General features: G+C 40.9%; 2 protein-coding genes across 6 annotated transcripts in view; one reads left to right on the top strand and one right to left on the bottom strand.

Annotated features, from left to right (window-relative positions):
* Positions 1-7,677, top strand: LOC131368729 (uncharacterized). 2 transcript variants are annotated; one of them, XM_058414813.1, is made up of 7 exons: positions 1-528; positions 620-731; positions 1,976-2,088; positions 2,194-2,293; positions 2,982-3,115; positions 5,554-5,648; positions 6,448-7,677. In XM_058414813.1, exons 2-7 carry the CDS (start codon positions 622-624, stop codon positions 6,484-6,486), a joined length of 591 nt encoding a protein of 196 aa, XP_058270796.1. In that variant the 5' UTR covers positions 1-528; positions 620-621; the 3' UTR covers positions 6,487-7,677. The 2 variants fall into 2 exon arrangements, with proteins under 2 accessions (XP_058270796.1, XP_058270795.1); XM_058414812.1 differs by having other exon boundaries at positions 1-514.
* Positions 7,663-25,896, bottom strand: part of sec16a (SEC16 homolog A, endoplasmic reticulum export factor) — a 25,207-nt gene continuing 6,973 nt past the window's right edge. For 3 of the 4 annotated variants that reach the window (XM_058414810.1, XM_058414809.1, XM_058414807.1), the window contains exons 3-31: positions 25,291-25,424; positions 24,658-24,737; positions 24,425-24,566; positions 23,929-24,097; positions 22,708-22,873; positions 21,727-21,869; positions 21,527-21,588; positions 21,292-21,430; positions 20,869-21,108; positions 19,644-19,741; positions 19,384-19,465; positions 18,941-19,058; positions 18,728-18,839; positions 17,896-18,001; positions 17,486-17,626; positions 17,237-17,350; positions 16,564-16,753; positions 15,919-16,376; positions 15,740-15,787; positions 15,039-15,203; positions 14,844-14,924; positions 14,634-14,693; positions 14,385-14,520; positions 13,415-13,555; positions 13,089-13,177; positions 12,605-12,658; positions 10,860-10,919; positions 8,813-8,890; positions 7,663-8,278 (exon numbers count right to left, since the gene is read on the bottom strand). In XM_058414810.1, coding sequence (XP_058270793.1) covers positions 8,213-8,278; positions 8,813-8,890; positions 10,860-10,919; positions 12,605-12,658; positions 13,089-13,177; positions 13,415-13,555; positions 14,385-14,520; positions 14,634-14,693; positions 14,844-14,924; positions 15,039-15,203; positions 15,740-15,787; positions 15,919-16,376; positions 16,564-16,753; positions 17,237-17,350; positions 17,486-17,626; positions 17,896-18,001; positions 18,728-18,839; positions 18,941-19,058; positions 19,384-19,465; positions 19,644-19,741; positions 20,869-21,108; positions 21,292-21,430; positions 21,527-21,588; positions 21,727-21,869; positions 22,708-22,873; positions 23,929-24,097; positions 24,425-24,566; positions 24,658-24,737; positions 25,291-25,424 — 3,672 coding nt within the window. In that variant the 3' untranslated portion in view covers positions 7,663-8,212. The remainder of the gene's footprint in view (positions 8,279-8,812; positions 8,891-10,859; positions 10,920-12,604; positions 12,659-13,088; positions 13,178-13,414; positions 13,556-14,384; positions 14,521-14,633; positions 14,694-14,843; positions 14,925-15,038; positions 15,204-15,739; positions 15,788-15,918; positions 16,377-16,563; positions 16,754-17,236; positions 17,351-17,485; positions 17,627-17,895; positions 18,002-18,727; positions 18,840-18,940; positions 19,059-19,383; positions 19,466-19,643; positions 19,742-20,868; positions 21,109-21,291; positions 21,431-21,526; positions 21,589-21,726; positions 21,870-22,707; positions 22,874-23,928; positions 24,098-24,424; positions 24,567-24,657; positions 24,738-25,290; positions 25,425-25,896) is intronic. The other variant, XM_058414808.1, reaches the window with a different exon arrangement.

Here is a 25,896-nt window from a genome sequence, read left to right on the forward strand (position 1 = left end):
AGTCTCACACACACGTCATTTTCGAGCGACGCGCTTTCGCAGGGGGTAAATAATGGTCGGATCGCTGGAAGAAAAGCTCTGTATTTATAAATTTGTCCCGTTTTAATAATGGGAAATAGGAAATATATTTTCCTCGCTTTCTGTAGTGGACTGTATGCTTAATAAAGCGCGATTCGTGATTAAGCCCTTGTACGCTTCTTACTATAGCAGTCAAGGATATCACTACTGAGTATATAGGCAGATATTCTAAGCATTTGTTTGGTATTATGAATAAGATTAAATTCCAGTGCATATCGTTATGCCATTGTTTCTTTTATTTGTTGTATAATTCAACAGTGTGAGCAGGCTCATGTAGTATCAATAGCTTGCTTTACGATGTATTCAGAGTGGACAACGCATGCATCAATGCAATAAAGGCACGTGATGGATAATGAAGAGGATCTGGAGTCTCTTGGGGAGAAACTGTACACCCTCATTTATCCTAAACACGCTGATATGGCTTCAAAGCTAACAGGTATAGGTACTGATGTAAGTGCATGGAAGAATGCACGTGAAATGTAAATAAAGTGTTGCAAACAACTCTGTATATCATGTATTATGGAAACTACTATTGATGCAGGAATGCTGCTGGAGCTGCCTGGAGCTGTGATTGGGCAGATGCTGCAGGATGAAGAGCTCCTTACCAAAGCGCTGGAGAGGGCACTGGCAGCCCTGCACTCTGATAATACCAGGTAATACACATGATCACAGCTCTATAACCTAGCAACAGGTAACACACTCCAACAACACGTGTACATGTAGCACTTCAGCTTTTCAGAATAATATATCCAAAGGTGGCTTGTATAACTGGCCTAACATGGCTAAGAACAACCCTGGCTTTCAGAAATAAAATTAAAAGGCCAGTGTGAGTACAGGTTTTCATTCCAACAAGCCACACCCTTTAGTCTGAAGAGGCTTTATTACTGCCACACATACACTACAGCATATCCCAAATTTGGAGATTGGGGTCCGAGCACCGGGGCAGCTATGATACAGCACCACTGGAGCAGAAAGGGTTAAGGGCCTTGCTCAAGGGCCCAGCAGTGGCAGCTTGGTGGTGATGGGGCTTGAGCCCTTACCTTCTGATCAACAAGCAAGTGCCTTAACACCACTTGACCCACCACTGCCCTTAATACTAAAAGCCAAGATCCAACTGTGGCTCATAATATTAACAGAATTGCACTCCTAAGACACCAATATAAGAAATCATTTTTTAGCATTCAAATCAAATTATGAAATTTAAGATTACAGGTGAAGAAGGTAGGCAGGAGTTTAAGTATTTGGGGTCAACAGTCCAGAGTAATGGAGAGTGTGGGGAAAGAGGTAAAGAAGCGAGTGCAGGCAGGTTGGAATGCATGGAGAAAGGTGTCGGGAGTTCTGTGTGATGGAAAAATATCAGCGAGAATCAAGGGGAAGGTGTACAAGACAGTGGTGAGACTGGCCATGCTGTATGGTTTAGAGGCAGTGTTACTGAGGAAGAGACAGGAGTCAGAGCTGGAGGTAGCAGAGCTGAAGATGTTGAGGTTCTCTTTGGGAGTGACGAGGTTGGACAGGATTAGGAACGAGTACATCAGAGGGACAGCTCATGTTGGACATTTGGGGGACAAAGTTAGAGAGGCCAGGTTAAGATGGTTTGGACATGTCCAGAGGAGGGAGAGTGAGTATATTGGTAGGAGAATGTTGGACATGGAGCTGCCAGGCAGGAGGCAAAAAGGAGGTATATGGATGTAATAAATGAGGATATGAAGCTAGTGGGTGCAAGTGTTGAGGATGTAGAAGATAGGGATAGGTGGAGAGAGATGATTCGCTGTGGAGACCCCTGAAGGGAAAAGAAGAAGAAGAAATTAAATTATGAAATGAATGATGATGATAGATATCTTGTTTATTTTGTGTTTTCATGACACAAGTTTCTATATGTGATGTTTTGACTTCCTAGTAAACCGCAGTCGCACGCTGATGATGTCGACTCCATGTCCTCCGACTCACTGGGTGAACAGCTGTATGAGCTCATCAACCTTTACAACACCGGATACACCCAGAAAATTACAGGTTATCACTGTTTATCTGTGTGTTCAGTGATCATTATAGCTGTCATTAAATCTTATAAATATGATTCAATGAGACTGAAATATTTCTCCTTTTGAATAAACACAGGGATGTTGTTAGAGCAGGAAAAAAAAGTGGTGCTTCAGCTGTTGTCTGATCCGGTCCTGCTGGAGGAGAAAGTCAACATGGCCCTGAAAACATTACAGGAGTGAGTGTGTGTGTATGAGTGTGTGTGTATGAGTGTGTGTGCTGTGTGTAATCAATCATTATAAGGCAGCTTACTAACTAGTATGATTTTCCATCAGGGTTTAAATAAATACTATCACAAATCTATTACATATTTTAGGATTATTCTGTCATCTTGACACTTTTCAGAAACCAAATTGCTGATTAAGTATGCAAGAAAATAACTTTTGCTACTCGTGATTTTAAAGGGTTGTCCTTTAAGTAAAATCATCAGAGCAGTAAAAAATGTAATGATGTATAGTTCATTCATTATTCTTTAATTATATGTATACATGATGTCATCAACCACTCCGCCCACCTCAATCCAACAAGAAGAAAATGGCAAATAAATAAAGGAAGAAATACCATCATACTTTCTTGATAGTATGGTCAGTTCAAGGTGTAAATAATAGTAAGAAAATAATCATTAAAATATACTCCAATATGGCAGAAGTTAATTGAGGCAGTTAACACATGCATTTTACTCAGATAATAGTTATTTAAGACTGATACAAATCCAGTTTAGCTGGAAAATCATCAGAAGTGGTGTTTCTCATTTACATGGAAACTTGTACACATGTGTAACTCAACGTTCAACTCAATCAGAACAATTCTTTGCATTATGTGCTACTGGCTCTGATCCTTTTACGGATTTATGTCCTCACTTTCAGCTCTAGTTGTAGGCCGAGTCAAGAGGAGGCTTGTGCTTCTGACGGCTCCGACCAAGACGAAGTGGAAGTGATTGGAGAGAAACTATTTGCACTTGTACGAGACATAGAACCAGCCCACTGTGCTGATATCACCGGTGAGGTTTCTAATGTGCCTGTTCATTTACATGTATGGCTTTGTGATGTATTTATACTTATATATGGTAGAGAACTCTAGAAATACTATGGTATTCTGTTTGAAGGTTGGTTTTTAACAGCTGAATCCCAACTTGTGTGCATCATATGACGACACAGTAGTTCCCAACAATCGTTCAATTTCTCTTCCTCTCCTTGTAGTAGACTCCATAAACATGAGGTATAGAGCTACAGCCCCTTAATGGATAGCTTGTGACTATTTTCTGTCCTCCAAAGTTAGGGAAAGCCTTCTCGAATTCCTTTCTACTTCAGTATGAGTGCAGTTCTTTTAATATTATGAGCCACAGTTGGATCTTGGCTTTCAGTTTTAAGGGCAGTGGTGGGTCAAGTGGTGTTAAGGCTCTGGCTTGTTGAACGGAAGGTCAGGGCTCAAATCTCAGCACCATCAAGCTGCCATTGTTGGGCCCTTGAGCAAGGCCTTTAACACTCTGCTCCATTGGTGCTGCATCATAGCTGCCCCTGTGCTCGGACCCCAGCCTCCAAAGCTGGGATATGCTGTAGTGTATGTGTGGCAGTAATAAAGTCTTCTTCTTCAGGGTGTGGCTTCTGCTTGGTTGGAATAAAAACCTGTACTCACACTGGCCTTTTATGGATATGATTGGATAGGTCTGTAATGTGGTGTCCAAAATGGAAAACAGTGATTTATGTTAGCGTGCATAGAATAGACACCTGTCAGTGTATATTTTTTATTTACACTTATATTTACATTTAAACTAAATTTTTCTTACAACATTTCACATTACATCACACTACCATCACACAACATGATGCTCCCAGCCCTATGCTTCATAATTGGAATGGTGCTTTTTCGAATAGCTCAAGTGGTTAAGGCTCTGGGTCATTGACCGGAAGATTGGCACTGCCAAGCTGCCATCATTAGGCCCTTGAGCAAGGCCCCCAACCCACCCTGCTCCCAGGGCACTGCATCATAGCTGACCTTGCGCTCTGACCCCAACCCTAAAGGATGGGATATGTGCAGAAAGAATTTCACTGTGCAGTAATGTATGTGACAAAGACAACTTAACTTAAAAGCTTTATTCTTTTTAATCCTTACAATCAGTTAAATTATTTTTTTTATCTGACCAGAGAACACCTCCAAAAATGGTGGTGATCATCTAGTCTGGGTTTTGTAGGCTGGTCTTGGAATAGGGGCTTCTTGCACAACAAGCCTTTATAATCACAGCAATGTAGAGCTCTCTTAATGGGGGATGTATATACTTTTGTACCTGATGCTTCCAACACCACCACCAGTTCCTTTGTTATTGTCTTGGGGTTGGCTATTTTGTTGCTAGCATTAGCACAGTCACTCCAAACAGATATTGACCACTGTGTAAAGGAATTAGATAGACGCCTCAATAGGAGACCTGGTCCAGGATATTGGTGGGGTCGACTCTTTGTCAAATTGTTTTGTTTTCCTTATTCTTTTCATTGTTATTATGTTTTTATGCTGCAGTGTATTCTGCCCTAGACAGGAGGCTGCAGGTTTCACTATAACACTGTGGTGAGATGGACTACTCATGCAGGGCCTTGCTGACTCACCAAAGCCCCATCTTCCAGTCTGGCTCAGACTGCCTGTAGATTGGAGGCCATTTTTTAAAAAACATATGATTGCCCATCATCTACACCACAGGAAGGGCCCGAAACAGCATCTAACCACCATTAACAAAATCTCACAAGCACATGGAAGAGGCTGGTGGTACAGCTGAACTCCACACTCATGGCATGGAATGGTATCTAGTGCTGCAGGGATACAAACTACAGTTCTCCTGCATTCCTTATCTTTTGGGATGCTGTGGTTCTCTCTCAATAAGTTCTTCTGTAGAAATACTAGACCACACAGTTCTATTCAGCTTGTATTATTGTTCCAATACAGTTTTCATTTTAGGATTGAACTGTTCCTTAAGAAACTTCATTCACTATATGTATATATGTATATATAAGTATACAGTTCAGGTCATGCAGGCAAAAGACGTCTGTGGATCTGTAGGATGCTTATATTCAGCTTCCTGTTGCCCCAGAACATATGTATGCATGTTTTCATTAGGACACTGCTGTATTTGGACTGCTCTAAATTTCTTTATCCCTCATCAAGAAGCAGGCCACATCATTACCCAACATGTGGTGGAAGGTATTATTCTAGCCAGTCAGATTTCACCCACGCTTCCAAGGGTGCTATCAGTATCTGATGAGCATCCTCATCGGTGATCCCACTAGGCTTGCTTGTTATCTTGTTGGAAAGTCCAGCACACATGTACAAGGAGCTATTCAGGTGCAACACACCATCGTTAGTGGTTCTACAGGGTTCCTGAAACCACAGTGACTAGTGTTGTGTTTTAGTATGTGTCTTAATAATGATGGAATTTGTATTGATTGCGTGTAGGAATGCTGTTAGAGATGGACCTCGGCACACTGCGCCAGATCCTGTCTGATCGGAACATGCTGGAAGTCGCGGTGCTGCGAGCGAAGAGCGCTCGGGTGAGCGCGCACACACACACACACACACACCATGTCTAGCTGAGTGATGGATGGTTTCAGATAAGTAGTGGCAAGCAAGGAACAAGATCAGAAAACTGGTAACATCAATAAACAAGACAATACCGGAAAGGGTTTGTTTGTTTGTTTGAGCTCTAAGATACACTATATTGCCAAAAGTTTTGGGACACCTACCTGTACATGCACATGAACATTAATGACATCCCATTCTTAATCCATAGGGATTAATATGGAGTTGGCAAGCCCTTTCCAGCTATAACAGCTTCAACTCTTCTGGGAAGGCTTTCCACAATGTTTAGGAGTGTGTTTATGGGAATTTTTGACCATTCCTCTAGAAGCCTCAAAATTCCTCCACACCAAACTCACTCATCCATGTCTTTATGTACCTTGGTGCATCCCCAAACTGTTCCCACAAAGTTAGTGTCTTGGTATGCTGAAGCATTAAGAGTTCCTTTCACTGGAACTAGGCGGCCAAACCCAACCCCTAAATTCAATGATTTGGAAGGGTGTCCCAAAACTTTTGGCAATATAGTGTATCAAGATATCAGATTTATCCCATGCATGTGATGAATAATTGGGTTAAACAGTTAGGTGTCTTAAGTGTCAGCTTTAATCCTATACAAAATTAATAAGGCTGTAGACCTATTGTTTTGTTTACTGCAGTATGTACCTCAACGTTATGAATGTTTACGAACTGTTTTATGTAACTTAGATATAATTGACCAGATGTACCGGAGACTGAAAACTACATATTGAAATGAGCTTTTTCTTTTCCCCACAGGAGAATGCACAGAGTCAACCTCAACCAGACACGAACTAAAGACATTATAATATCTTATTACCTCTAAATACTGAATCAGAAAAAAAAAAATCAATGTCAAGAGTGGGGACACCTGAAAAGACACGCTTGGTCCATTCTTATTCTTGTCCTGCATATTAGCAAACATGGAGGTTATATAAATCTACGATCTTCTGAGAGATCGCGGTCAAGATTATCACGTTTAGATACATTCCGTTCTGTAGGCGCACCCAGCGTGCCCAGACGTAGATGGACGATCCCATGTTACTTGAACTGAAAGTGAGAAACATTTTCAGTAAAGCTCATCATGTTAACTCAAAAGGCATAAAGGGTGTAGGGTTTCGTCCTCAAACCTTACTGCAGACAAAATCTTGAATGTAATAAAATGCAAAAGAAGCACACTTACAGTCAGGGTGAGCAGAAAAGCATGTCAGAATGAATAAGGCAGATGGGCTACAGCAGCAGAAGACCACACAAACTGGCCTGGACCCCTAGTATTTCCACTGCCCGAGTTTTGGAGCGCATGTGCCCACTGATCCCTTACTGATGTTTGATTTGAATGTTCTCTGATGCTCTTGACCTGCATCTGCATGATTTTTATGCACTGTGATCCGAGAATGAATGCATGAATGAGAAGGGGTTCCTATTAAAGTGGCCGGTGAGTGGATATCACATCTATGATATCATAAACCATGTTTTTGTGGAAACATATTTTGTATACAAGCTTTTAGAATGAAAGCTCTGTGATTATTCTGTTGCAGTAGAGCTCTAAAGTTCAAATAAACCATCCACACACATCCCGATGTGCTAAAGAGCTCAAAAATATGTTTATTTTCATCACTTTTTTTTTCTTTTGAGTAATTTTACAGTGAATTTGAAACACAATGGAAAAGTCCAGGCTTTCTTCACCGGGGTTGTGAATCCTTTGGAATTAGAAAAAAACAATCCCTCGCAGTGGCCACTGGAACGAGACTAGCGACGAAGATTGGCTTTATGAGGAAAGGATTAAGAAAGAATCAGCAATGGAAAAAAAAAAAACACAACTGAGTAATCTAAGCAGTCAAATATGGCGAAATTCAAATGAATCACAAATCTATATAAACTTTTGCAAATCAAAAGTTGAATCAGGAGCGCGGGGACAGACTAACAGCTCATAAATATTCATTCGGATATACAGATGTGGGATTTGTGTTGATTAAAAAAAAAAGAAAATAATATCATGGTCATGCGTCTCGTTCCGACAGAAAGCCTTAATAAATATCTAAAATCTTCTCTCACCGATGAAAACGGGTGAGCAAGATGAACACACCCCACACTGTCTGCATCCTAATGGCACTCCCCTTTCTACATCTCTCACACACACACACACACACACACACACACACACACACACACACACACACACGGCTACACAAACACACACACACGGCTACACAAACACAGATGAACTGCAGTTAGTTAGGAAGGTCTAACTGAAAGCTGACAAAATTATTGCACTTAAAGATCATACTGACATAACACAGGACAAAAGTAAAACAAAACAAAGTGAAAAGACAAAGAGACGAAGAATCCACAGCTTTTCTTTTTTAGGGTGTATGCTACGCAAGGTAAAAATAAGATGATGATGATGGTGATGGTGATCAAGACTGGGAGGCCTGATGCCCGTACTTGTCCAATTCTGGATGAATTCAGTCAGATGAGATGTACGTACACACACAGAATGATCCGCAAGCACAGCTCTGTAGAGTTATTTCAGTGTCGGGTACTCGCGCTGCCCCAACCGGCCCGGACGGGAACGAGCTGCAGGCATAGTCTGAGGAAGAACAGAGACATCCTGATATTAAAATATGATTTCGTGACAGTGAAAACCCAGACCAAGCTCCTGTCCCAAACTGAACCACTTCACTCCTTCTACAGAATCTATACTAGTGGCCTATGAGGCAGGAGCTTCTCAAACCTGTTACAGCAGGTAATAACTTTTCACGGACCTTGCACCGGCTATTTTTGCCAGCAGGTTGGTTGACTTGACCTTACCATGGACTATGGACAGTCTATCAGGGTTCTTCAGTGCTAACTAATTCCTCATCTCCACACACTGAATACAGTTCAAATAAACAAAGTGACCTTCAAATCATTACACTTCTTGTCATGGTAACGTTCCAACAGGTTAAAAAGTATGATTAGTGCTAATTTATTGAAAACTGAATGATTGAACACTTTAAAGTTGTCATGTCATAAAGCAATGAATAAAGCTGACAGCCAATCAGAAACAATTTGCCGTTTCCATGGTAATTTTTTTTTTTTTACACTCAACCCTTCTGCTGGACTAAATGAACTTAAGTCTCACCTGTGCAAACTGGGAGGGGTTATAGAAAGTTACACCCCCTGTGGGTGGAGCTCCCTGGGCAGGTATTTCTGTAGGGACCTAAAAAAAGACAGGTGTTGTGAGTGACATGATAGAGTATAGCAGCTACACAGAAACACACACACACACAGTGGGGATATGTATAGTACAATTAGATAGCTACTACAGGAGATGCTTTTACTGGAAAAGTCTGGAAAATAATTTTGACAATTTACGTTTGTCCATGAAATTAAAAATCTAAATGAAATGTTCACTTGTTTTAATTTAAAACCTGAAATAAATATCTGCATAGCCATTACATACTCCAGAAATACTGTAAAAATGACTGGCACACCTAAATAAATAAATCTGTCATCCCTGTGGTAGAGATGATCTGGAAAACCCCAGGACCTTTACTGCTGACCATTTCCTGTTCTCTGGGATATAATCATGAGAATGTGTGCATGCAAATATCACTGTCATCTAGAACCATGGGGAAAAGCCATAGTGACTGGTTTTCAAACTTCAGCTCAAAACATCTCGCTGCATGTCTTTCATTCCTGTTCATATGTACATAATGTTCTAGATGGTGTCAATAATTTTGGAGATAGCTGTGGCAATGACAGCAAGCAAATATTGGCTGAAGTTTAAAGTCATCACCCTTAAACATTTCTAAATATCATTCTTGATCAGCTAGCACAGCTACCTATGTGTACTATACAGCCCATGAAGATGGGAAAAGAGTAGATGCCACATCATGATCTATTGCTAGTCGCTTTAATACACCAACACGTCCACCATGCAGGAAAAGTCCACAAATTTCATGGAAGGATCTTCAAATGTACAAATGGGTGACAAATTAAATCCGAAACTGAGTGGAGAAACATAATGAGGGCAGAAGCTTCCGGAAAGATGTCTTGTGGAATACTATTAATCAGTTAACATCCTCCTAATGCTGAGCGGGACCAACTGACCATAACTGTGGATCGAAAGAAGAAAAGCTCCAAGTGACTTTGAAGACAGGTTCATTATTGAGGCACAGACGGCAGGAGATTCACATTCACTCAGACTTTTTTTCGCTTCACTTCAATTCTGTGCAAACTCTAGAAACGTGGAACTCTTCTAGAATCCAGGAGATCAGCAGTTTCTGAAACACTAAAATAGTCAGACCAGCTCATATTGTACTGACCACAGATATCACAACTTCCTTCATTCTGATGTTGAGGTTTTATTATCTGACTGGATATTTGCATGATTGGGCAGGAGAGTGTATTGACTGCTCTTTAATTAACATTATAAAGGCTGAAGCAGAAATTCAGTAAACACTGAAAGGGGATTCAAAGATTTACTAGCAAGTGGACAAGAAGCACATTATCATGAGCCACTATATAAACTTAAAGTTTATCAAACACCCTGAAGCCATTAAAAAAAGCACATTTAACCCTGCTTCAGAATAACAAGTGTGAAACGTCCTCAACTTGGGGTTAAAAGTCACCTGTGTGTATATTCAGATATTAAGATCCATAAACAGTCCTGAACTGTAAGGAGCACACATCTTCCACACAGTTCACTTCTCTTATAAGCTTTGTGTTCTCTTCCTTTGAGGTGTGGGGGTATTTATAAAAAGAAGTTGAAAATCTTCATTGAGGCTGTAATTTCAATTCAAGCCAATAAGCTCTAACTATAAAGCCAGTGATGCATCTGGCTTTGCTCGATGAGGCATCTATCTTTTCATATCAGGATACAGGACAACTACTGATGCTGATTGTTAACATGCAGAGAAGACAGGGTTAGTGTGCACATGCTTGATGGGAATGAACACAATTACTCATTGCTGCACCAGCTTAGCTCCCAGCGAGTCGGGGAGCTCAACCTAGACAGGTGACTGGTGAGGACGTTGCTGGAGATGTGGCAACAAGTGCAGAAATGCTGTCTCTTTGTGTATGTCTATGTGTGTGTGTGTGTGTGTGTGTGTGTGTGAGAGAGATAGAGACAGACAGAGACAGAGCATGTCGGTATGTATAGTGCAGTAACACCCAACTGATGGTACCTGGTTTAAATGTCGACTCACTTCTCGTGATAAAGAACTCATTGAGCTAGAACGTGAGAGCTAGAACAGCAGGAAAAATCAAACACCACAACAGCAAAATTAATCCCATGCAGAACTGGCGTGTCAATCAAGACACAAAAACCAATACATCAGAGCCAGTGTTCACTGTAGCACCCCATTCAGAGGCTCATCAGTGTGTGTGTGTGTGTGTGTGTGCATGCCATACACTCTGATACGCATCCACGCACACAATCATGCACTTGAGATAGCAGTAAACACTGGTGATAGTCTTAAGCACAGAGTTAGTTTCCAAAGACACTGGACTTGATGGTTTTGGAAATGTTTGTACTTGTATGAAATGAGGCTGGTTTCAGTACTATTTTCAGTCAGTATAATGTTAACATACAAGCATGTTTAAGATCTCAGGTTCTACTTTGAGGGGGTTTTCACGCTGGCAGTTCAGTCTGAAACAGAGCAGTGTTCGTATTAAGAACTGGTAGCGTGAAAGCTGCTGTGTGAACCAGGAAGTGTACCACAGTACCGAACCTGAGGCTACCTGTAGGAGGTGGTCGGAGGATCAGGGTGGTCAGGATGCACTGGAACTGTGCCACAATTCCCATGAAAGTCAACGGGTCTGCACTTGTTCGTAATCTTTGTGTGCGTTTTAGCTGGCCACAATACACACAACGTTCCATAAGGGGCAGAGGAACGCCAAGGGACAGTGAGGTGCTCTGCTGCATGTAACGGCACCGAATAATAAAAAGCGTCGAGTCGTGTTGTGTTCTCCATGAGCGTTTGTGAGAAACTATCACACTCAGATTCACACTGCAGCAGCCATGACCATTATGAAAACCACCTCAGACCCCTTGCTAAATATTCTAGATAAATCCATGAAAGAACAAGTCATTTTTTTAAATTATGTAAATTGAACAAATTACCTCCTCCCTTCTTAAACACTATACTGAGTTTAAGATTCTTCTCCTCACTTTTAAAGCTCTTCAGAACCTTTCTCCACCATACCTCTCAGATGTTATTCAGTTCTACGCTTCCTCCCGTACTCTCCGCTCCTCCTCATCTCACCCCTGCCCGCTTAACCACCATGGGTGCTAGATAGATGCATTTAGTCATACCGCTCCTCATCTCACCATATTGATTATGTCAGCTTACAATTATCAGGCATAACATTATGACCACCTGTCTAATATCATGTTGGTTCCCCTTTTACTGCCAAAACAGCCCTGACCCATCATGGACTGTGTATTCTGACACCTTTCTATCAGAACCAGCATTAACTTCTTCAGCAATTTAAGCAACAGTAGCTCATCTGTTGGATCAGATCACATGGGCCAGTCTTCACTGCCCACGTGCATCAATGAGCCTTGATTGCCCATGACCCTGTCGCTGGTTCACCACTGTTCCTTCCTTGGACCACTTTTGATAGATACTGACCACTGCAGACCGGGAACACCCCACAAGAGCTGCAGTTTTGGAGATGCTCTGATCCAGTCGTCTAGCCATCAAAATTTGGCCCTTGTCAAACTCTTCTATTTTAGCGTGTTCTGTGTGAATCCATATACGCATGTTTTGGTGTAAGTGAGAATGAACATGCAATGTGTAAATATTAAGCTGAGTAACTGAGTGGACCATGGATGCATGTTCATGACAGAGAGGACAGAGCATGGTGCAATGAACTGGCCTACAAGTCTAGGAGAGGTGAAAAGTCGAAGGGGAAAGGATTACTGTACCTCTCCTGATTGAGCGCCCTCGGGACCCGAGGGCAAGAGAGTCGGATTAAACATCTGGAGAAAAAGAAAGGAAAAAACATACACATATATACACATCTGTAGAACAATTATGAATTACAAAGACATGTTTTTTGTAACAGAAATGAAAACTTTTTATTTCAGCTAAAGGCATAACAGAAAAGCTCTCATCCTGGAGATCATGAGATAGAATCCCATCAGTACTATAATCTCGATCCAAACAGGGTGTACATTTAATTATTTCTGCTGAACTTCAGTAATATGTATGATTGTGTAATCACTCAATTAAAATTGTGTGAGTGTGTGTGTTTTGAGTGTATCAGTGTGAGTGTGTGTATGTGAGTGAGTGAGTGAATGAGTGGAAGTGTGTTGTGTGGTGTGTGTGTGTGTGTGTGTGAGAGAGAGAGAGAGAGAGAGAGAGAGAGAGGCTGAGTGAGAGGCTGAGTGTGTGTATAAGAGTACATACCTGTGGAACTGCTGTGTTGGGCTGAGCATGTTCTGTGTTTCCATTGCTGTCTGGAACACTTCCCTCCACTGGTTGCTGGTCATCTGGTGCTGAGAATGTGTGCACAAAGTGGAGGATTTAAGAGGCATTCGAGTCATAACCATCAACACACACACAGAAACAGTGCTGTCATGTACAGACCTTCGCATATCAGTGACATACAGTTTATACTGCACTCACGCATGAGAATAATCTTCTTGACACACAAGCTCGCCTCAACATGCAGTAATCACTACACTGCTGTTTTATAACAACCTGACAAACACTACACACACACACACACTTACCTGCAGAGGGCACAAAGAGGTTTGCTGGCATGGCCATGGGTGCAAGAGGAGCAAACAGGTCTGCAGGAGGAGCAACAGCAGGGGTAGGGTTGGAATTCCGTCGGCCTGGATTCAACACGTCCACGTACCGAGCCTTAGTGCCTGTAAGAGAAACAGATCATCACTGATCTCATATGAAGCTGAAGCTAAATCTCTGACGTTATCCTTAACAGCTTACAATTTCAATTTTGGTATCTTTTTAAAGATACCAATACAATTTTATCCTCATATCTTTTATCTTTTATTGTATTGGTATCTTTTAAAAGATACCAATACAATATACCAATACCATTACAATTTTGGTATCTTTTTAAATCGTTGGTTGAGGTGCAGAGAGCAGAGATGGATGGATAAATGGATAGATAGATGGAGGGATGGATAGATAGACAGATGGACAGACAGACAGATGGATAGATAGATAGACAGACAGACAGACAGACAGACAGATGAAAAGATGGATGGATAAATGGATGGATAGATGGATCAATAGATAGATAGATAGATAGATAGATAGATAGATAGATAGATAGATAGATAGATAGATAGATAGATAGATAGATAGATAGATAGATAGATAGACAGATAGATAGACAGACGGATAGACAGACAGACAGATAGATAGATAAACTTCCTCTTTGTCTTTCATTTCATCAATCACTATCAAATTAAAAACTTTTTTCCTGACTCCTATGTCCTCATCATGTTACATGATGATTTGTAGAAAGTAGTTTTTTTACACACTGTATAATGAAGCCACCAAAGGATTGTCAAAACAAATCCATAACCAGACCAAGTGGTTTCTGCTGCTTTATTAATCTAGTCTATGTTTAGATGCATTTTATTACATTGAAATTCATGATGTGTTCAATGAAAGGCATTTCTGCAGAGTCACCCTAAAAACCTACATAAAGCAGAGACGCAAGCGACTCACCTGCTCTCCTGGAGAACACATTAACAGGTGGCCCTGCAGCCGGTCCAATTGGAGGTCCACCCATTCCAGGTCCAACCCCCATGTTGCCCATTGGAGTTTTTGGAAAGGTTTTGGGAGGAGGGGCAATCGGTTTGGCCTAAACACAAGAGCCAATCAGACAATTCAATGTAATAAACAAGGGAAAGTGATTATATTGTAATTATTAAAAAAAAAATAATAATAATAATAGAAAATACAAAAACCACCCACCTCCTCCTCCTCCGCTTCATTCTGATTCACCCATTTCTGCCTCTGTTCATCCCAAACAATCTGTCAGAGAAACGATTATATAAACTTTAATTCCTACACCAATTACAGCTCTGTTGATTAGCCTTTCTTGCATTAACTTGCACCACTGGGAACTGTTCTGAAGAAAACGTGAGAGAGAAAATGGAGAAAGAATAAACAGAAGACAATTACAGATTTATTGTTGTCATCCGGTAAATAAGCTTCATTCCTGACCCTTCGGGCAAACCAGCTCAAAAAGCCTCCACCTCCTCCCTGAGAAGAGAGAGCGGTTACAAATATATTATTATCATTAAAAGACATTTTGTGCCCAGTGTTTCAAATTCTGCCATCCATGTCCGCTCACAGCACATGTATGAACATGTGTACCTTTTTAGGAGAGTCTTTCTTGGTTTTCTTCGGCGCTTCCTGGATAGGAGTCTCTGGTATGGGTGGTGGAGGAGGAGAGCTCTGATTGGCTAAAGAGTTGCTGCGCTCCCGTCCCGTTGAATGAGTGGACGACTCTGACGTAGTGCGAGAGCGACGTCCAGACATCTGAGTGAGAAGGTGAGTTTAAAGTGAGTTTTCAATGGACACCTGAACAAGAAATCCTGTACCCCTGCTCAGACATGCAAATATTCAATCAGCCAATAAATCTGTAATAACTCTAGAGACGGCTGTGGCTGAAAATTACAGGAAATTATTGGGTTCAGAAATATTCAATCAGACCCGTCCAGCATCAGAAACAATGCCTCTTGACCGGTACCTTCATTTTTTCACACAGTGTGCTGCTGCTACATGATTGGCTGATCGGATCAGCTGATTTTTATTAATGTCATTACATTATTAGTAGATAGACAGAGACAGACAGACAGATAAACAGACGGATGGATAGATGGATGGATAAACAGATGGATAGATGGATGGACACATGGCTGAATAGATAGATAGATAGATAGATAGATAGATAGATAGATAGATAGATAGATAGATAGATAGATGATTGGCTGATCGGATAGGCTGATTTTTATTAATGTCGTTATATTATTAATATTTTTATTACATTAATTATTACAAGACAGAGATCATACCCTGTGCACTGAAGACTGTGATGTGGTTCGGGATCTTCTTCCTGTACTCTAAACACAAAACAGTGGTGTCAGTCATTTGTTACAAAAAAAAAGAAAAGAAAAGAAAAGAAAAGAAAATATAGTTAATTTGTCTTTTAATTAAAGATAAATAAATACACAAACAAATAAAGACATCTCACCATCTGTGCCATGTTGTCATAGAAGTCCATCTGGGGAGGTGGAGCATGGGAAGATGGAGACTGTGGAGATGGAGGAGTAGGTGTAGATTCTACCCCAGGAAACTGCTGTGGAATGTGGGGGGGCATCTGAGGGGGCATGTGGGGGGAATTCTGAGGAGACATCTGGGGGGGCATCTGTGGGGGCATCTGTGGGGGCATCTGTGGGGATGTCTGATGTGGCATCTGAGGAGGCATTTCCATTGGTGTGTAGAGGGGTATTTGTGGTGGCATGCAAGGGGGCAGATGAGTGGGACTCTGGGCTGGCATAGATGGGTATGACCTCTGGTCCTCAACCTGATATCGAGGCAAGAAGCCAGGTTGGGGTGGAGCAGGGGCAGCTGGGTTAAATGGGACACCCTCGCTGGGGGGAAGGCCGTGGTGCAAAGAAGCAGTCCCATCTTGCAAAATAGTTGCTGGAGCTGGAAGAGAAATCAACTTGTGAGGAGCTAGAAGAGCTCAATAGGAGTCTCATAGTCTTTTTGACCACAGCAGCACTTTTTAAGTCTATAGTATCCAGGGGAGAATGAATCACACTGACCAAAACCTGATATTACATAAAATGTTGTGACTCAAATTAGTGACACAGACGCACACACAGACACAGACCTGGTGGCATGAGCTGCACCCCTTGGGTGGATGGCACAGGCTGGGGCATAAGGCTGGTCATGAGGGGGTTGTGGGGGTCAGAGATAAAAGATGGAGCGTCAGCAGGACTAGCTTGTTCCTCTGAGCTTGGTGTAGTGCAGGCAGATGGCTGGGGAGTACTGCGATCAGTCCGTAATGTTATCACACCATCCTGATAGAGAGGAGGGGAGGGAAAAAATTTCCAGTCAGATTTCAGACAAGAAAGTTACAACTAGGTCCTCATAGTAATTTGTATCCAAGTTAGAATTTGTACAGTCTGTAATGTTTGCATTGCTTTGTGGTCATATTCTGCTACTATGCAACCGCACATAACATCTTGTGATCCAACTCAAACTATTCTGTGTGGGTAGTGTCCTGTTTAGTTATTGATCTGTGTATTAAGCGAACATTTTGCACTTGTCTCACACTATTTTATAACTCCTCTTCATGTAGTCCTGTGCATCATGCTACATAGCTAGGAACACAAAGTATTAAGAAACCTCATTTTTATGTTTTAAAATGGCTCAGGAGTGACAAAGGGATAGTGTTGCAAAAGAAATCACATTATTCACAACATAAAATACTCTATTTACACACACATGCATGTACACACTTGTGCACACACACACACACACACACACACACAATTGCGCACCTTGATCTGATTGCTGAGGTTCTTTAGCTGCAGTAGCCAGTCAGGCTCCTGGAAGAGTTCTTGCTCTGGCTTCTCCTTTAGCTGGGGGTCAAAAAACCTCAATCGCTCAGACATCTATAAGACAAAAAAAAAAAGAGAAAGAGAGAGAGAGAGAGAGAGAGGTATGTTTTAAAAGCTTTCTATTCACAACCAATGTAATCCAGAGCAGACAGTATAGACATCTGAAGCGTGTATGAGAGTATTATATACCTGTATAAGCTGGTTGATGAAAACAGGTGAATGGTAGTTGGGCAAGGCCAGAAGCGCACGAGAAATGACCTCACAATAGTGAAACGCTTGAGCACAAAGCCCCATTTCGGCCAGATAGCAAGTGTAGATGAACTTAAACACCTGCAAGGGTCAAAGGTTTGACTTTAATACCAGTCACAAAAACCCAAATATCACACAGAATGAAAGAAATTCTTTGGTGTAGCCACTAACAATCACTGCTGTCCATTAGATTGAGCAACAGAGATGTTTTTCTTCATAAGATATAGTCCTTTCAGGCAAGCTGCCTTTGAAATCGTTTCCTTCATCATCTTACAAACATATAAAATATTGGATGGTGTTGAACCCCTTGATTTTCACTCTGAAAGCATGTATATGTTTAAGATACCAACCTGGAAGTTGGGCAGTGAAAAAGGCTGGGAACCAAGTGACTGTGCATATTCATACGCTTCTGTCCTCTGGATCGCTTCTATAGTACAGAACCTCATGAAAGGAAGACTGCAAGAAAGAGAGAGAGAGAACTATTTAGTTTGAGAGCAATATTAAATATTATCACTACAGTTGCAATGTTTGAGTAATTTGCATGTGAAAAGCAACATAGTGGAGTACAAATGATGAAACGTTATGCCTTATTTTAGTTCTTGTTAAATGCTGCTGCAGAACAGTAGAGGTAAGCCAAAAAAATAGTACTTATAATTCTTTCTCCTAGTCTACTACACTAGATTTTAATAACCACCTACGCAGAGATGAATAACCATTACGCTATATGGCATTTCACGCTGCACTTAACCCTGTGTTATCAACGTTCTAAACCCTGCTTTTAATCTCATGTAGAGGAAAGTTTTACTTTTGCAAGTTAAATGCAGGCATAGCACAGCTTTTTGTGCATTTTCAGAGGCTTAACACAGCCAAGGAGGATTTACGTGGCAGCATTTTTCCTCACTGATACAAATGCACAAGACAAACTGTTATTTAAACCTGTCACGCACTATATTTATCCAATCATGGTTGTTGACACAGCAAATATGCAAATAAGGACGTTGCAGGTGTTGAGGAACATACAGTGTGAAATGTCGGATTATGAATAGCCAGGATTAATTGTTAACCCTGGGTAAAGTATGAGCTGTATGAAACGTGGAACAAGCTAACCCAGGATTCTGTTTACACAGGATTCAGAATGGCCCAGGGTTAACTAGAACAAGTGTGAAAAGCTCCTGTGTGTACCTGTGGTTGGAGCCAATGAGGACTATCTTGGTGCTCTTCTTGGTAAAGACACCGAAACCCACTTGAGCCATCAAGTAACAGAAATGGGCAGCATCAAGCAGACCTTTAGAAGCTGCAACACACACACACAGTCAAATATCATAAATATTTATCCTTTCTGCTATATCATTTAAGCAAAGGTAATAAATAAGCCCTTCTGGTGTGAGTGTTTACCCAGCGTATCTCCCATGGTCGTGATGGTGCGTGTGTCCAAATCGAGCGCATGTGTGAGGTTGGAAAGAACCATGGCCAGGTGAGGACGCCAGTCGCCCCACTTCTCATCCCCACAACACTGCCAGGGAAATGGAACACATGGAATAGGTAATCAAAATAGTATGCGCAATTAATGTTATTTAATTTATGTTCTTCAGAAATATTCTTTGCTATTCTAGCATCTTTGATGTATCTGACCCCCTTCCAACAGTGGCTACGTGATTTTTGAGATCCATCTTTTCACACATAGGACAAATAAGGAACTCCAAAAGTTACCATGTTCATCAATGCTCGAGAAGGCAACGCAATACATTAAGAATCATAGTGGTATAAACAGGATCATCAGTGTTAATTGTGTTATTTAATGTGTCATTTAGTGCTTAATTATCATTTTGAGGACTTACCGTGGCAGAAGCAGGCATCCTTCCTGACATGAGCTGGTAGACTGTCTGTAGTGGATCATTAATGGGAAGACTGTTGGCAAACCTGATAGACACAAAAACTTTATAGTAATCTACCTTTTTTTTTGAATTAGATAGATAGATAGATAGATAGATAGATAGATAGATAGATAGATAGATAGATAGATAGATAGATAGATAGATAGATAGATAGATAGATAGATAGATAGATAAAGACACTGTATTTGCTTTTTTTGAGTTACCTTGTCATGACTCTTGCATGTGTTCTGTTGTCCATCTTACTGGCCAGTAGAAGGGCATGGCCCCAAAGCCCGTTCTTCATAGCAGATTCAAGAGCATCCTAAAAGCAACACACAACCAGGTTAGTGTCACAATGTATGTGTAGGAGTTTATAGGCACTTAGGGTATTTAGGTACATAGGTAGAAGAAAGGAATGAAAGAAAAATCATTCTCCCTAATTTTGGCTCAGAACACCCCCAGTACCCATTAATATTTATAATCAGAGCAAAGTGTTGCTTAACATTCATCAGTTGACATGTTCTAACACATAAGTCTGGGACTGACAAAGTACATGTTGTTAGTATATGGGTGCCAGTGCCAAGCTGTGAGTTAATAGTCAACATACACCAATCAGGCATAACATTATGAGCACTGAGATGTGAAGTGAATAACACTGATGATCTCCTCATCATGGCACCTGTTAGTGGGTGGGATATATTAGGCAGCAAGTGAACATTTTGTCCTCAAAGTTGATGTGTTAGAAGCAGGAAAAATGGGCAAGCATAAGGATTTGAGGGAGTTTGACAAGGGCCAAATTGTGATGGCTAGAACACTGGATCAGAGCATCTCCAAAACTGCAGCTCTTGTGGGGTGTTCCCGGTCTGCAGTGGTCAGTATCTATCAAAAGTTCTCAAAGGAACGAACGGTGGTGAACCAGAGACAGGGTCATGGGCGGCCAAGGCTCATTGATGCACGTGGGGAGCGAAGGCTGACCCGTGTGATCCGATCCAACAAATGAGCTACTGTTGCTCAAATTGCTGAAGAAGTTAATGCTGGTTCTGATAGAAAGGTGTCAGAATACACAGAGCATGACAGGTCAGGGCTGTTTTTGTGGCAAAAGAGGGACCAACATAATATTCGGCAGTCGGACATAATGTTATGCCTGATCGGTGTACGAAGAGTTCAGTAAGGTAATGCTAAAGTTCTGTGAAATTAGCAATTAAACGCTCAAAGCAAGACATATTTTGAACATCAATGCAAGCACCATTTGTACCAATTTTAATTTTGAAGTTTTATTCTGATAAATAAATGAAGGATGTATTTGAGTTGCAGCCATGAAGTGTACATACATTAACGGCATGCAAGCACTGTAGGCTTATTCTCATCATTGACAGTGTGACAAACACAGTGACCATGCAATACAATTTCTTGTATGATGCTGATGTGTGTGTGTGTGTGTGGTCCTGCCTTTTTCCGCCCAAAGAGCAGCAGCTCTCGGAAACGTTCAGTCTCCTTTCCTACACTTTCAGCCACGCCCATGAAGGTGTCAGATAAGAGCGAGATCGGCCCTGACCCCTCCTCCTCTGGCCGTTCTAGTGCCTCATTGTTGAAGTCAATAAGGTTCGCCTCATTGGGCGATTTTCCTGGCAGCCACACTGAACGATGTTCCTTCAGCAAGAGATCAGCTAAGTCTGTGCCAACTACCGTCTGGGTTATATGAGAAAGAGAGAGAGGAATAGAGAGAGAGGTTTAGTGATTTTTCAGCTTTTCTAATTAAACACCCATTCACATTGTGGTTATTGATCATTGTTTTTTAAGACCCTTTAAAAATGAAACAAACCTAGAACTAAAATACCAATACAGTGCACACAGAAACACATGGGTACGTACCCCGTTCTGACGACACAGGAGCACGATGAACTCCCAGATCAGGAAGGCAGAGTCTTTGTCAATGAGGTCATCATTGCGCAGGCACTCCTGAGATTTGTTTTGGGCAAACTTTATAACATCAACCTTATGGGTTTCCTCCCTGACATATGCACACAAATACACACAAAGATGAGAAAAAGAAATAAAGGAAGCATCTGTATCCATCCATGTGCTAGAAAAATTCATTCAGGCTTACTTGACAAGTGGTCCTGGGAAGGATCGTAACTCAGCCTGCTCTGGAAAATCCTGCATCATTGTCTGAAATATTCATCCAAAAACAACAGTAATTACCACATATATACATTGCATTCTTGTATATTTATATCCAGCTAAAAGCTACATGCTATAATGCTATAGCTATCCAGATTTGTTTGTAAAATAAAACATCATCGTTACCTCCATGTTATGAATCTCGACAAGGGCAGGCTGCCCAGCTGAAGGCAGGTTGGGTTGAACTAAGATCAGCTGACCTGCTGGACCAAACCGAGCACAGCAGTGAGGAACAGAGTACTTCTCTGGTGTCAATGGCCTTGGAGGAGCTAAAAGATAGAAATAGAGAGGAAGAAAATGAGAGAAAAGCACTTTCTCTATGTCAATCAAAGACACAAACATTACCAATGAAACACAAAGCTCAATCCTGACAGAACACTGGTAGGTGCAATGATATTACAGTCCCAGTTTTGCCCTAGCTTTCTATTTCTGTGGGTGTGCAAATCTATTTATGTTTCTATTAAGGATGCATTGAGACATAATGGTGTGAGTCAAATACTGTGCTTAGTACTCATAAAAACACTGATACCATCATCTGATACTACATGATGCTGTACACTACAATTGTACCAGTCAAGTCTGTAAATATGAAACTTTTAAGGTACAATTTGTAGCACTTGTTCTCCTCTGAATTACTATTTAACTTTTGCTAATACTGCTCTGTATGTTCAGGTTGTCCTAATCTTAACCCTCACAGTCAATGCATAAATATCTTACGCATAAAACTAAGCACAAGGAGTTCGAAGAGCAGAACAGAGCAGCAACCAACATAAACTGAGCTAAACATCTAAAAAATCTTCTTGAGACGCACCTTACTGCTTAATAATAAGTAGCTGACTCCTTTTGGTGTCAATATTTTCTGAAATAGTCTACAGAGATCTCTAGTTCTAGGTCTGTTTCTGATCTTGACCATGTTAACTGCTTTGAATATTAGGTCAAGATTTTCCTCATGTCTAATTTCATCTTCTGAAGCATGTGTTCAAATGACATCCTGATGGATTTGATGAAGGTTTGCACAAACGTGTGGAATACATTTTTGTATTACAAAGACAGCCAATGTCTTGCTTTCACCAGCAGTTTAGAGAAGGTGATGGATGATGTAGTTACCCTGTTCAGTCGCAGCCCATGTGGAGTTTGTGGCATCATACTGGCTGTAATTCAGGGTGTCTGTCTGCTCGGGGAACTGGCCATACGAATAATCGACAGGCAGTGTGGTCGCTGTAGCTTCATAATCTGCAGCGACGAGATCCGGCTGACTTCTGTACACCTGACTCTACAGAGAGAGAAACAATAAAATTAAAAGTGTGTTGTTATTGTCAACATGTTTTCAATATGTTTATATGCTTAATTAGCCAAGGCGGATTTTCTGCGTTCCAACCTACTGAGATTTTACATGCAAACAAATGGAATATATATATATATATATATATATATATATATATATATATATATATATATATATATATATATATATATATATATATATTATTACTAAACATGACATCTTCAAACATACTGTTTTCTCCAAATGTTTTATAAAACAGCTTGCCAGCTTTCTAATCAGACCAGAATAAAAAAAAAAAAAAAAAAAAAAAGCTGTTACGGTGTGTGAAAACTGTTCCTTTCTCACATACAATCTTCAGCGCTGTAACTAGTCTCTGCTCCAACAAGCCGCCTTTAGATAAGTAACTGGCATAAATGTAAACAAAGTAAATGTGTAGTGTGCATTTCAAGGCACACTTGTATAATCTGAATTTATAAATCCCTTACACACACACCCCTATACCCTCCACCTCACCCAGCCCCAACTCAAAGCCAGCCTTACATGTCTAAGAAAACCAGATATATTAAAGGAAGGAGAAGAAATAAAATAGAGCTGGAAGTCTGGGTTTTGTGTGCAAAGAAAGGGCAAAATTTTATATATACAGGGTTTGAAAGACATCCCTCCAGAATTATTCCAAATTAGGACATGTCCAAGTCAGACTTTTAAAAATGTTTATATGCCTGTAACCCTCTCTGATTTCATGTTATTTTTTGATGTGGGTTTGCTCAAGGGCCTAACAGATGCAGCTTCGGCATTCTGGGATTGAAATTTCAAACACTGAGCCACCGCCACCACCAGCACCAAGCTAAACATAGGTATGGATGTAAAATATATAAAAATCTGTGATATCTGCATCAAAACTAGAGCAAGATGAAGAGACATGCACGCGGGTAAACATGTATTCACACAGACAACCACACAGACACACTTTTATCCACCTACTATCTATTATAAGTTTGAGAGAGAGAGAGAGAGAGAGAGAGAGAGAAAGTGAGAAAAGAGACCTGCTGTGAGCGAGAGCTGAAGCTGCTCCGGCGGCTGTGTGTCGATCTCTCGCTGTGAACAGAGCGTCGCTCCAACTCATCTCCGTATGTGTCCCGGCGACGGCAGTCATCATCGAAACTTGAATCGTAGCCAGGATAGTAACGCCATGGGTCATCATAGCCTTCACGTCTGGGGATGATTAGCATAGGGCCCGTTAACATGGTTATAACAGTGCATGTCCATATCCAAAATAGCTGAGATGAAATTTAATTCTAACCACTCATTCATTTGACTATTAATAATATTATAATTAGCTATTGGTACAAAAATGACTAATGCAGTGTAGTGTAACCACGGCATATACACTGAAAACAACCTTCTTTTATCCAAAAAGAAAATACACTACTAGTGTGCAATCTATAGTCTGTACTTGTTTTAGTGTGATTGTATAGATTAAACATCTCTGAATACCAAAAAGAAAGGACAGCAGGGAAATATTTTAGCATGGATGTATACCTGTTGGAATACTGTTGGCCGAAGTAAGGGTCAGCTCTTCTGTAGGCCTCTGGGTCATAATTATACCAGCCATAGACCTGATCGTAGTAACTTCGATAACGTGGGTCATAAAGAGCATTGGGGTCATACCACCTATTCTGATCTACAAGTAAAGCAAGAGTTTTGTTACACACAATCACATATACACAGAAACAGAGGCAAGTGTTATAGAACTGTTTACCCTATGTACTTACCCATGTACTTATAGTAATTTGCATAGTAGTCTTCATAGGCACTGCGGTTAGGCCTGGGGTAATCCTCAGCATACCCCTGCCTGAAAGCAGGGAGAAGAGAAGGAACAAGAAAGCAAATCATACAGAGAGCAACAACTGCAGGTTTGTTTTCTCTTTTCCAAACAAAGATCTATTTTTATAATCTCATTTATATGACACATTTATTCACTGTTCGATCTCATGCATGTTGTCGGGGTTGTACAGACCAGTCAATAATACATTCACTTCTTGAGGTGAAGCTAAACCAACAGTCAGTGAGACTGGTCATTAAGCTATAAGGAGCATGAGGTCTATGGACATGAACTTTCATTACACATTTTCATCTGAGCTGCCAAGTTGTTCATATGAGCGTATTTTAAAATTGCTGCATCCTTAAATAGTGTGATATGCAATACACCTTTACTCCTTTGAACAATTACTGCACTGATGTTTATTTGAAGTTAAGAAGCATTTAAATAGTAATTTGTAGCCTATATAGGGCTGTTAATCACAGTGTGGTTTGTGCTGCTGTTTGTCTGTATTTAATTGCAATAAAAAAATACAATTAAGTGAACTGAATACTTTTAGAAAGCCTTGACCTCATGGACCACTTACCTGGAGCTGGGTCGGTCAGAGTACTGACTGGTCCTAGAACTTGGCCTCTCTGGCTGTCGGTCTGCTTCCCGGTAACCAGGGTTTGGTCCGTTGTACCGACCATACCGCGGATCTCCCCTTCGATATGGGTCTTCCTGCAAGTAGAATTGTTCATCTCAGTATAGAAACTCAATTTAAGACTCCCGATTGGCATTCGCCTCGTCATCCAAAGCGTTTCAAATCCCAACAAGGACACAGCCATTCATGACCAAGGGCTAAGAGAGCTCTCAAAGTGAGAAGGATCATATACTCTCTATACCTCCAGTCACTTATACTGAAACTAGCCAATCATGGGAGACTATGAGCTCATAAATGTACAATATATAAGGTAGTGCTTTTCTCTGAGTGTGTTATGCCCTGCCTTGCCTGTGACACAGCTCGAAAAGATGCAATAGTTGGCTTCATATGTCTTGGAGGTAGCACACGATAGACAAAAATAAAAGAATTTGCACACTACTGTGGCCTCATGCTCCAACTAACAGCTCAAATTGTTTTTCGTCTTAAATGACTTTTAATTCAACATCTGTCACCCCTAAATTTACAGATCATGTAAATGAAGGAAATTTA

Source organism: Hemibagrus wyckioides, linkage group LG18 (assembly GCF_019097595.1).
Source record: "Hemibagrus wyckioides isolate EC202008001 linkage group LG18, SWU_Hwy_1.0, whole genome shotgun sequence".
In the NCBI taxonomy this organism is placed as follows: domain Eukaryota; kingdom Metazoa; phylum Chordata; class Actinopteri; order Siluriformes; family Bagridae; genus Hemibagrus; species Hemibagrus wyckioides.

Coding starts and splice junctions, on each gene's coding strand:
- LOC131368729 (XM_058414812.1), top strand. CDS start 424: ATGGATAATGAAGAGGATCTGGAGTCTCTTGGGGAGAAACTGTACACC. Junction 515..619: donor TATGGCTTCAAAGCTAACAG/GTATAGGTACTG, acceptor CTATTGATGCAG/GAATGCTGCTGGAGCTGCCT. Junction 2,294..2,981: donor GCCCTGAAAACATTACAGGA/GTGAGTGTGTGT, acceptor CCTCACTTTCAG/CTCTAGTTGTAGGCCGAGTC.